This window comes from Cydia strobilella, chromosome 3 (genome assembly GCF_947568885.1).
Source record: "Cydia strobilella chromosome 3, ilCydStro3.1, whole genome shotgun sequence".
NCBI classification, from domain to species: Eukaryota; Metazoa; Arthropoda; class Insecta; order Lepidoptera; family Tortricidae; genus Cydia; species Cydia strobilella.
This window is the reverse complement of record NC_086043.1, coordinates 22,603,337-22,616,393: the sequence shown is the minus strand read 5'-3', so window position 1 is coordinate 22,616,393 and position 13,057 is coordinate 22,603,337. Positions and strand designations below refer to the sequence as shown.

Below are 13,057 nucleotides of genomic sequence, written 5' to 3'. Positions count from 1 at the left end.
CCCCTGCCCCAAAATTCTCCGTAAAATGGGTAAATTTATAAAAAGACAAAAGGTAGGCAAAGTCGGTGCTTTAACTAGTTCAGCAAGCTGGCTGGATGCCAGTCCGTTCAGGTGATGTGTCATTTAGAGCTAGACCCGTGGTCATACATAAGGAAAATTGTACAAGGTAGGTAGGTAACTATAGGTACTATACTATAGGTAATTATAGGTACTATAGCTAACTATAGGTAACTATAGGTACTATAGGTAACTGTACGCTCGCTCGCTACGCTCTTGGTTCAATTTTGGAATCTTCCGCTTGCTCGGGTATAAATACTACTTGTAAAACAAATAACTAGGTAACTATTCCTAATTTAATAATTCCTTCCATAAAAGAATTTTAAGTTTTTTTCTTTGGGCCCCTGTTACAATATATTCAAAATATATTATCGTTTACTTTTGCCTATAAAATTGGCTGAAGTTTTTAACACTTCGGTCGTTACCGTTTTATAAGTTTCAAATTAAATTTTAGCAAATTCCTCAACAATCAGTTGTTCTATTTGAAATTAAACTTTATAAGCATTTATGAAGGTTGCTTTTTCATTAGCAGAAGTTGAATAGATAAGAGTTTGTAAAAGAGAGATTGTTGCTGAAAGATGGCTCGACTTTATTACTATATTTATGAGATTAAACATTGGTAGCAGACACACCTAAGACACTAATTTCGAAAGAAACGGCTGTTTAAATAAATATTTACTTACATCTGTTTTCCTAGCCTAATTCCATGGCGTACATTTGAAAGGTGCGAAAGTATTACAGATAGAATAATAACCATTTCAACTCCTGTTGCCTTTAAAGTCGCGTAATTCGTACTCTAGGCTATGTACGAAGTGGGGGGTGAGAGAAATGCAAGAGACGACAGTGCACGGTATGAAAAAAGGGTGCGTTGGGGTAAGCCCCTTATAGAAAACCCTTCAAACTTACCCCAACGCACCATACTTTCATAGGCAAAAAACTATTGGACAGGTTTCAACTCTCGGGAAACGGAATAAGTCAAATAGAAGCCTTCGCAGCGCAGCTACTAACAGTGGTATGGTAGATTATTAACCAAGGGATTACCCGAGTTAAACACTACTTTTCATTTCGAATACGAGGAAAGTAAAATGCATGTGGTTTTTTTAATACATGATTATTTGATTAAGTATACTTAATTTTTTTTTATACTGACTATTTCTCGAGGTTACTTTCGATTAACAATTTGGGTAAAAGTATCGTTATCGTATGGGGAGTTCAATATTAGAATGTTCAATCAAATTATTTCAATTCAAATTGTATTTGCTTGTCGAAAAAAAAAGAAAAAAGCGTACTTGGAAACTAAAACGCCCTAGAGCAGAAATGTATGACTTTCTGCACACTTCATAGATAAACTACAAAAAGTTCACTAAGTACAACAACGATCCACTTTCAGAGCTTGAGAAATGAAAAAAAAAGGTGCGTGTAATATTTACGCGCGATTGAAGTAAAACTTCTTTGACGTTTATCGCTATGTTGGCACTTTGACGTGTGTCCTATTGTTCGTGTGTCACTACTGAGCGTTACTTCCGTCAGAAAAAAAAATCTGAGTTATAGCATAGAGTAACTTATACTAGAGCGGTACTCTCATAGTAAATTTTGTAACCCCAGTAAATTTACTGCCATCTGTCGACACACTTTAAAACTAAAAATGTAGATTTATAAAAATACGATAGAATGTATTTAAATATAGATAAATGATTTTTTTTTATTTGCATTAATTATTTTTATGATTTTGACCCATGTTCTTTCACTGATATGCGTTAAAATTGTTAAATAACAAACGAAACCGTCAACGCCATCTATACGACTGTAGGCCAAAACTAGTAGCGCCCTCTGAACGAGAATCAAATTTTCTTGATTTTCGAGGCACGTTTTTTCCTTAGACTGTATCCATCTATTACGGAGTTATATCTATCTTTGGTTATAGTTAACGCTATCTCTACTGAGCTCGTTAACTTACGTACTAACAATGGCATTATGTTAAACAAAAGCCAGTATGTCTTTTGTGCCTGAGCGCGTGGCCTTTGTGCCTGAGGCTCCCACACAATAGCCACGCGATCAGGCACAAAATAAATAATGGCTTTTGTTTAACAGAATACCATTGTCAGTACAGGTAAGTGAACGAGCTCAATAGATAGACCGCATACTATACTCTCTAGTCGCGCCTAAAGAAGTTTTACTTCAAAAACGTTAAACTGCGCGCCGGTACAGTTATATGAGTCGCTCGTAGAACAATCAACGTGGGGTAATTTTTCAGCTTCCTCAGACTTCCACAGGTTATGCTAGTTCGTTGACAAATAAAATATATTAATAACGGGTCACTCACGTATTTTAAAGGGGCCCACTGACTATCAGTCCGCCGTACGATATCGGCCTGTCAGTTGTTCGGAACTGTCAAATTTTTGTTCTAACTGACAGGCCGATATCGTCCGGCGGACTGATAGTCGGTGGGCCCCTAGTCGAAAAACGCTCGACATGTTTTACTCCGTACCGAGGAAGGAGCCCTCGGAGGTCCCGTTATTATTATATTTTTAATTATGTCTGTGTCTCACGGATGTTTTGTTATTCGTTGACAAAATCAATATCCAGAAACTGGGACAAACAATCTAGTTTGACATGGATCCAAACATCAACATGAACGGAGGATAGTTCTGCTCCCGATATCTGTGCCACCGTTGACGTCAGAACGTTAGTAGGGCAGACAGAAATAAGCTCCAGCTTTAATGAGTTTTTGGAGCGGATTGTTAAAATGTTGTGATTTATTAGTTTTATCAACTACTAGCTTTTGCCCGCGACTTCTTCTGCGTGGAATCAGTAACAGGTGTAATGAGCAACTTTTACTATGGAGCCAACCCCTAAAAAAAATTTGGCTGTTTAATACGCCAATGGGCTCCATACAGTGGTAACTTATAGGTTAAGTGTGTAGGTTTAGGTATAGGTATAATGGTTAGGCTTAGGTACTAACCCTTTTTGAAACTGTTTTTTACTAACAAAATGTATGTGTCACAGTTACATGAAATAAATGATTTCAAATTAATACATTTTGGCTGGTCCATTTTCTATGGAAGGGTAAATTTTTTTTTCGCGATTTCGTGGTTGGTCCAATAGTAAGTTGCTCAGTATAATCCCAAAAACTCCCTGACAACGGTAATGCACTTATTTTTTAGCCACCCTGTATTTATGATGAGAATTATCTACTGAAGAAAAAATATGAAAGATTTATATTGAGTATAAGTAAAATAAATACAGGAACTTATGCATGATGTTGCACAAAATAATCGAGATAAATTGTCCTAGAATATATACCGTAAATGTATTTTCAACACACTTGCTCAAAATGACGTTTTTATTCCACCGATTTTGGCTCATACTCCTAGATATTAAACACGCGTGCTCTTTCAGTGTATTATTCCACTCGTGCTTTTTCATTATATTAACCGACTGAGTTAAGAAGGTAACTGATTGCTAATAATATGCATGGAAAGGGAGCCTTCTTTAATTGGTCAGACTGGCGGGCACCGGCGCGCCCGACCGCCTGCGCGGCGCGCCGCCAGCGGCCGGGGCGAGGGGCGGCCGGCAGTATGACAGATGCAACACACAATACTAACTGTTTTAACTATTAAAATTTGATTAATATGAGTTTCTTTTTTTTCTCGCAAGTGTGTTGAAAAACGTCGTATGAAACGCGTGTGCATTGGTCATTACACACATCGGCTTTCTTATTGCGCGCTCGCTTACAGCTCGCGCGCACAAAATCGCCTCGTGTGTAATAACCAACTTAGCACACTTGTATCATAATGTACTATTCTAATTAAATAGTCCTGAAGAAATGAAGATCAATCGGCCGCAACCACAAGTTTATTATATCTGAAAGAACACAGTAGTATATCAGCCTCAACTCCTGTGATGCTAAGCTAAAATTTAGCTCTTAAAAAGGTTTATTATTCCAAAAATTCTTGCACTTGGTTTTCAGTCGGTAAAGAAAGCGACTTCAAGCATTTTGACGGATGACCAATTAATAATAAAGGCAGGAAACGAGTACCACACGTAATCTAATTTTAGCAGCCTTTGTTCCTGAGTTTGTCATTGATGCATTTAAATTCAACTTACGTGAAATACGAGCATGGTATGAAAAATATGAACAAAGGAGCTTTTTGCGTCATGTCAAATGGCTTTTGAATACCTTCCTCATTTATTCTCGGAGGGCTTGGTTAGAGGTTAGACAGAAGTGGAAATTATGAAGCGAAATTGTGAATTCATGCCAAAATTTGCCAAAATCGCTAGAACCTTGGGGTGAAGTCATCAACTCGGCACGGAGGTCATAGAAGGGCGACGCCCTGGTGATACATTATTTGCAAAATAATATTTTAAGAATGCTTTACGCTTCCGTATTTGTGTGAAAATAAAATTACTTAAAATGAAATTGTTTTCTTCATGAGGAAAGGGCACGCCAAAAAGGAATGAGCTGAATCGAAATTAAACTATCGTGAGACATATTTCAAAAGACAAAGTGCGAGTCGGACTCGCGCACCGAAGGTTCTGTACTTTTTAGTATTTGTTATAGCGGCAACAGAAATACATCATCTGTGAAAATTTCAACTGTCTAGCTATAGCGGTTCATGAGATACAGCCTGGTGACAGACAGACAGACGGACAGCGGAGTCTTAGTAATAGGGTCCTGTTTCTACCCTTTGGTTACGGAACCCTAAAAAACACGAAGTACAGCCGCCGCGGACACTCGTTCCTGAGGAAGGATTCCCGACGAATCCGAAACATGTCGCCAAAAGCGACTAAAAATAATAGTGAGTGAAACCGTACTGATTTAAATTTTAGGAATGAACTTTATAATAATCTACAAAACGAAGGCCGCTAAAATATCTGGCACGATCTTATTTGTAGAGCCATAAGAGCGTGTGGCCTTCGAAGAGTAACATATTATTGCAGGTAACTGTACCTACACAGAGGGCGCATAATAGTTTTTAAGAATATCCAGAAACAACCAAAAATCCAAATCAGCCAAATTATTTTTATTGTCATAATTTATTTCAATATTCATAGATAATTACATGTATATATATATATCGTGATTACTTTGAAACGAAAAAAAACTCGTATCTTATTCTGTCAATCAAAGAAAAAATGTGTTAACTATGTATGTGACACATACAGAGTTATAGCGTTTTAACCACAGAACTAGGATTAAGCATAAATTTTAGGTCTGTGGTTTTAACTTTGAGTAGTAGTGCGAAATACGAGATTTTCTAAAAGTACCTAGTGACATCAGTGAAGATATACAACGCTCCACACACTACATGAAACAACTCTCTGGGACACCGATACTGCGGTGAAAACTTACGAATGTTAATCTACACAAAAAAAGCCATGAATCAAAATTTACTTACGAACACAATGTTCATTTGCTAGTCTATAAACTTTGACTGCAAACCATAGTTCCTCAAACTGTAACTGTGTTTTGTAAAACGGGCCACAGCTGTCCCACAGTTGCTCAACGCTCCACATAAAAATAGCCCCGGATCACATGATGCAACCCGAGAGGCTTGGACCCTGACATTGCGACTGTCACCCATGATTGATGGACATTGCTATGTTTAGAGGAAGAGCGAGCTTCGTTTCAGAAAGTTTTAAGACTATTTTATGTAAAGTGGTTTTAGGAGGAAAATATATTATGTACATGATGGTGGCATCGCCTAGCTATGAACTTTACTTATCTGACATTTTACAGCGATCTAAGTGTATGATAATGTTGACTCATAAAAGGTCACTTTTTGTATGACATTTGCGGGTATAGACTGGGATAAATGTTATTTTAAACAGTTGTGTTCAGTTATGTAAGGTCAAGCAAGACCGGCATTTAAAATATATCGCTGGTTCGCTGGGAAGACCGTCAGAAGGGCAAGAAATCTTGAACATATTTGTATTACGCACGTCTCGATCTCGATGCTCAGATTTCTGCTCTACCGACCGTCTTTAAGTAGATTATAAGCAAGCGACGAAAGAGCTTGTAGACGGTTTTCCCTTTTAGACGGTCTTCAGATCAAAAAGTTTGGAGACCCTTATTCAATTACCTTAATAATTACCGTTGTGTTCACCTTGTATGTGATCCATTCTTCCATCTCCATCATTGTAGCCCCTCCCTAACATTGGTCACTCTAACTCCCAGGGCGCGCCTGAACGACCCTGGTTTGGACCTGGACGTGGAACTCCTGGACTCCAGCGCAGCGAAGCACAAAGCCGCAGTCAGGCCTAAGAAGAACCATCCGAAAGGCAAGAGTGGGAAGACTGAGGAAAGGTAAATGTTTAATGGGTTTTGCTTTCCGATTTACAACTTTTAATGCCAAGAAGATGCACAATATTACTGCAATGTTCTGCCACCAGAGTGCAGCACTAGCCTCTTTAGTAAACCATAGAGTAACTTATACATACTGTGCCTTTAACAGTTTTTTGACAAGTTTTCAGAGATAATAAAATATTACATTGATGCATCAATGCGGTTTGTTTACAAAGGACCTACCGGGGAAACGCGATCCGAAATTTCGCTATCTGCCTCTTTATCGCTCGAATATGCAAGTGATAGAGATGTTAGAAACGAAATTACGATTTTCTTGTTTCGCGATATACCTTCAGATTGTGGTAGTGGCACCCCCTACGCAAAGTTTCGTATAATACCTATTCCCTATCGAGGGAAGTAATCGTGCCCGTAACATTAAAAATGCTTAAGAGTCCGTATAAGCTAAATCAGTACGTATGTGATGGTCGTTCTTGTCTACGTGACAGCGTGATAAAACGGTGTCCGTCACTTTCAATCATGTGGTGTTAAAAAGTGACAGTTATTTTATCACGTGGATAAACCCATCCATAATAACCGATTACTCGTAACTTTGTCAGACCGATGTATGGAAATGTCACTACAGACGTCATATTTTCATAGAAACTTGACATTTACGCGTACTCGTATGATGACTTTTCCATACTTTGGTCTTGCATTTGCAAGAACAGCCATGCAGACTTAGCTTAGTCCTCCTGCATAAGAATTACGGTGCAAATTTTCAAAGTAACATTCATGCTCAACTATAGGCTATACTTTCACTAAAGGGGCCCACTGCCACTGACTATCAGTCCGCCGCACGATATCGGCCCGTCAGTTAGAACAAAAAATTGACAGTTCCGAACAACTGACAGGCCGATATCGTCCGGCGGACTGATAGTCAGTGGGCCCCTTTACAGATGTGTCGCTTAATTTCAAACTCGGGTAAATCCATTCAACCCTCCTACACGCACGGATTTGCCCGTCGGATCTGCCTGAAATATGTGTCTGGCGGAGTTATTTGTTTATAGTTTATATGTTTTTACTTAGGAATGGTGTCAATGTTGATACCATAAATGAATTCAGCACCCCCGATTTATACGTAAACGATCCCAAACCCGGCCTAGTAGCTTCACCGATGTAGACAATCAAGATAAAAATGAGAGCCCTAAATAAACCTTGAAGAGCAGATATCTCAAAAACTATACAAGATATCGAAAAACATGACTAAATAAAACTTGTAGAAAATTAAATCTCTTTTCATTTTATATAAGTGGCCAAGTCGCTCAGACGCATAGTTTCCGAGATATAATCGAAAAACCGAAAAATGGAACCTTCAAACCCCCCTCTCCCCCCAGCACCAGGGTTATGGCCGGGGACTTTTGATATGTTCATCTCCTAACTGGTCCAAACAAAGCTACGAAGTTAAAAATAGAAATTACATTAATTTTTGTAAATTAAACTTATGCTAATACAAAATACAACTTAAAACTAAAGCTAAATATAAAAGACTTCCCCCAAATCACCCCCTTCTGGCATGGTCGCAAGAACACTACCGGCGTTGTCCCTCTGCACTGCCAGGCTTAGCCTCTGGGCAAAGCAGTAATATTCAATTATGTAATTATGTTAAGGCCGTTCCATCGGTTTGCCGCTGTCTTTGTCACATTTCGCAAGAAAGAACGGGAAAGAATATACGCGCCAAGTGTCAATTGTGATCGAATTTTGTCGGTTTTTATTTATTTTAAAAACGTTACCTTACAATAACTATGAATTTCTTCTTTTTTTTATAGTTTCAAATAATAAATAACCGAGTAAAGTAGGATTAAAAGTCCGAGTTAGAGGTTACTTTGGGAACTAATTGTATCGAGCGAAGTGTCATAATTCGTGTATCGGAAGCTATGTTGTTAAAGATAATATAGTCAAGAACTACATATATTTTTTCCACGTCTACAAATATCAACGCCTCTTAGAAAAACATGATCATATAAGGAGATTCTTCGCCTTCTGGCTCAGGGAACCGCCTTAAGACATATTTTTATTTGTAAAATCAACCGCAGAAGTTCTCTTAAAAAAATACTGTGATTCCAAATATGTACCTACTATTCAATCCATCTCCTACCTCATTCTACGAAATTAATGTCTAATGAAATTTAAATAAAAATAATTCACGGAACACTGTCTATTCCATTATTTAGTTCAATGTCTTTTAATTCCAGAGAACCTAACAGAAAAATAATAGGCACGGCATAAAATGATAGATACAAATGTTTGCTCTACTAACCACAATATTTTTCTCGTGTTCCCAGTTCGCATGTAACTTCGATAATATTGCAATTATATAATGTATATTTTAGATGACCCAATTGTTGAAATAATACCAAGGTCCCCAGATGTACTGTAAATGTGTAGTCTGCAGTTAAATTGTAATTGATCGAGAATTCTGTTTTGTGTGTTTTGAAATTGGGACGGCGTGATTAGATTATTCACTTTCATGTTTAATAATCGTTATGTTGGTATTTTTAAGTGTTCTTTGCGGTTTTTAACAGACTTAATTTTTTTGTGATTTTTTATAAACTAAATTGGCTAAACAGAGTATTAGTATCCATCTGTCATAGTCGTACTTTCCGATTTTCGTCCGACAACGTTTCGCGTTCATGTTTCACTTCCTCGTAAACTGTGTGCAATTTTTTTATAATCATTTATTCAAAATATTATTTGAAAACGAAAGGGTCGAGATTCAATGCCTTTGCAGTAAAATTTAAGTAATAGATGCATTTTTTACTCTTATATGTTCACACTTCAAAATAATAGTAATTAAAATCAGAATCTCTTATTTAGTTAATTTTGATTAGTGATGCACTCTCGAAATCTAGGAATTATCACAAAAATATACTTAAGTACTTACTTATTGTAAACGCATGGATATTACTTATCATCATCATCAGGTCAGTCCTTCAATCGGCTCAGTGTCTCCTATATGCAGATGACCTTAAGTTGGTATATGGAGTGGAGCAGAGTACTGACTGTGAGTCGTTACAAAGGGACATCGACTCGGTTTTTCTCTGGAGCACCGAAAACAAGTTGCTGTTCAACCCGGCTAAATGTTGCGTCTGCACTTTCAGCCGTGCTCATATGCCGTTGCATGCACAATATGTGCTGGGGTCCGAGCCTATAAACCGCGTGTGCTCTATTAAAGATCTGGGTGTGGTCTTCGATACGCGGCTTACTTTCCACGAGCATATCTCGACGCTTGCTAGCGACTGCTTTCGAAGACTGGGCTTCGTTGTACGCAACCTTCGTCAATTTAACGATCCTGTTGCGATCAGGCTTGTCTATAATGCACTAGTAAGAAGCAAGCTTGAGACATCATCGATCGTTTGGCATCCCTACGAATCTACCTACAGTTTGCTTCTTGAAAAGGTACAAAAAGCCTTTTTAAGGTTTTTATACAAAAAAATGTTTGGCTATTACCCGTTTCTCTATCCCACGAAGTATCTCCTTGGGGCCTTAGGTTACAACTCTTTGGAGGTGAGACGTAACCTTAGCTTATTGACGTTTGCGTGTCGGACCCTGCGCGGTGATTCAGACTGCCCAGAACTGGTGAGTCGACTCGTGCGACTACATGTACCGGACATCCCCAGGATAACCCTCAGACCGCGGCGACGCGATCTGTTGGCTTTGCCGGAGAGACGCACCGTGTCGCGCCTCAACTCTCCGCTGCTCCGTGCCCTCACACAGTTGAATGCTCTCTTGGCATCAGCACCCGAGTGCGACCTGTTTGCGTGGCGATGGGCGTCTGTGAGAAATGAATGCCTGAGATTCTGTGAGGTGATAGATGCGAGGCCTACATCCGTGAAAGTTTAATTAGTAATAGTTATTTGTAATTGTGTTATTTGTAAATATTTGTTTGTACCTGATTGTTATTTTTAATAACCTGTTTGTTTAATGTTAATTTTAAGTTTCATGGCGCATTGGATTTCTGTAGTCATGTAACATATTTTCAAATAAAAAATAAAAAAATAAAAAATAAAATCATAATCATCCTCATCCATTAATTCGTTTCTTTCACCCGAAGCGGCAACCAATACGTTAACACGTTGATCTCTGTCCTGTCATCGCTCCGCCTAAGAACTCGCTAGAGAATGACGTAATCGATAATGTTAATTAGTCAATAATTTTAACCGTTGGTTGAGGGCAGCGAATGACCGTTCGTTGTAGAGATCCTTAGGGGAAGCCTTTGTCCAGCAGTGGACGTCTTTCGGCTGCGATGATGATGTTGATGAATTAGTCAATATAACTTCAATAAATTACAGTCCAGTATTAATTCAAACAATGCGTTAAACAATCCTAATCAAATCCCAACAAAATGGGGCTTTAAATCGCAAAATATATAAACCAACTAACTAACTCCGCTGGCTCAGCGACCCGAAGTGTCTTGGCCTCCGATACGAGTTGGCGCCAACACGCCCTGTTTTGTGCGATCTCCTTTCAGTTTTCTGCTTGCAGGGCGCGTAGATCTTTCTCGACTTGGTCTCTCCAGCGGTATGTACCCCAGTACCTATGTGGCGTCCAACGTAGGCCCTTTTGGCTGCCCTATCGCCTGTCATTCTCTCGAGATGGCCAAGCCAGCGGAGTCTTGCTGACTTGGTTTCGCCGATGATGTTTGTGTCAGAGACCAGGTCTTCTATCTCCTGATTTTTCCGGATTCTCCAGCGCATCTTTCTTTCCTCATTTAGATATCCAAGAAATTTATTACCCTCTCGAGAGAATCATTTGTTTAGAGCATGCAAATAAAAAATAATCGTATGTATCACCCCGGTCATCGTCCCGTATTCGCAAAAACAGTACACGGCCATTCATCCAACGACACCATTTTACAATGAGCCGTCATATATGACACTAACAGCATCACTTTTAGCTACCCATCGATGGATCTTATTTCTTTAGTTATAGGGTTTAAGATCAGTCAAAGTAAGTAAAGATCAGTAAGTCAGTCAAAAGTGTTCACGACAAGTTACTTTTGTTAGAAGTCTTCGGTGATATGGAGGTGAGAGGGGTCACAGTAAAGTGGTGGGTAATTCTACGAAATTCTGAAGTGGATTAGCATTCTGGACACGCCGTGACGCCCACTTCAGCTAATGTCGGATGTGAAATTACCCTGATCTGCCCCAAATTGTCTAGACGAGTGTTTTGGTGGTATTTTCGACGGAGTTTTTTCACCCTTCGTTGCGATGATTTTGTAATACAAGAAAAGCTAATGTGAAGACCCTTTTATGCATTAGGACGTGGGTAATAAATATTTATTATCCTTCTCAGTACCTAATTAGGCATAAAGTATATTAAGTGTCTTCTTGGTTTTTATAAAATAATTACATCATATAATTACGAGATTCAAAGGAGCCATAATTATATGATTAGATAACCAAAAACAAACATACTCTTTTTTAGGGTTCCGTACCCAAAGGGTAATAACGGGACCCTATTAATAAGACTCATCTGTCCGTCTGTCCGTCTATCTGTTTGTCACCAGGCTGTATCTTACGAACCGTGATAACTAGGATGTGCAATAGTGCTGCGCTCTGGCGGCAGAACATTGCAGTAATATTCCCTATTGAAGCAAGAGTAGCAAGTTTAACATCTTTTAGATAAATGAGCCATTTTCAACCAAAAGGCTACTTATTGTCGGTTGTCAATAAGGCGCTATTTCCATATTTCATATATCGTATTTATCTTCTAGCTTACGCCTGCTATCAACTGCGTAGAAATCGTTAATTTTAGTCGTATTTTTACTAATATTTTAAAAATTCCTTCCTTCAACTGTTTAGTTTATGCGTTTTTGTCTGTCTGTTATATTCCCTCCATGAGCGTATTTACCCTAGGGCGCCTAGGGCCAAGGGGGTCATGGCCCGGGGCGGCAGGCTGCAATTGGCGGTAAAATAGGGTTTTTTAGGGTTCCGTACCCAAAGGGACCCTTTTACTAAGACTCCGCTGTCTATCTGTCTATCTGTCTGTCTGTCTGTCTGTCTGTACGTCTGTCACCAGGCTGTATCTCACGAACCGTGATAGCTAGACAGTTGAAATTTTCACAAATGATGTATTTCTGTTGCCGCTATAACAACAAATACTAAAAACAGAATAAAATATATATTTAAGTGGGGCTCCCATACAACAAACGTGATTTTTTTGCGTAATGGTACGGATCCCTTCGTGCGCGAGCCCGACTCGCACTTGGCCGTTTTTTTCTTATATGAGATACATTATCATCACTTAATGGGGCGGCGAATCTAACTGGCCCGGGGCTCCAAATCTTTAAAATACGCCCACGTGAGCGGACCCAGGGGGGCCGTGCAATTTTAACTTTTATATATTTTAAAATATATATCAAAGTTGATCAAGCCTGTCGGGCATTCCCACAGCTTTTTTTTTCTTTTTTTCTTTTTTTTTCGTATGGCTTTTTGTGTTACTCTACTTCAGAGATTTACAGTTTGTAGATATTGTACCGCTTCCTTGGTTAAGGTGGTGAAATCCTCCACCTGCCCATGGCTGACACCCACAGCTGAGGGGATATAACGAGACTGTGTTATTCACATTTTATAATATTTTCATAACCTACTCATCTAAATCGTATCATTTATCGCTTGTATCTAGTCCAAAACTGTTTATCGGCTATTTCGATAC

General features: G+C 38.9%; 1 protein-coding gene across 7 annotated transcripts in view; it reads left to right on the top strand.

Moving 5' to 3' along the window:
• Positions 1–13,057, top strand: part of LOC134756132 (obscurin) — a 159,874-nt gene that overhangs the window by 53,892 nt on the left and 92,925 nt on the right. For all 7 annotated transcript variants that reach the window (XM_063692954.1, XM_063692953.1, XM_063692952.1 and 4 more), the window contains one exon: positions 6,236–6,364. In XM_063692954.1, the coding sequence (XP_063549024.1) occupies positions 6,236–6,364 (129 nt within the window). The remainder of the gene's footprint in view (positions 1–6,235; positions 6,365–13,057) is intronic.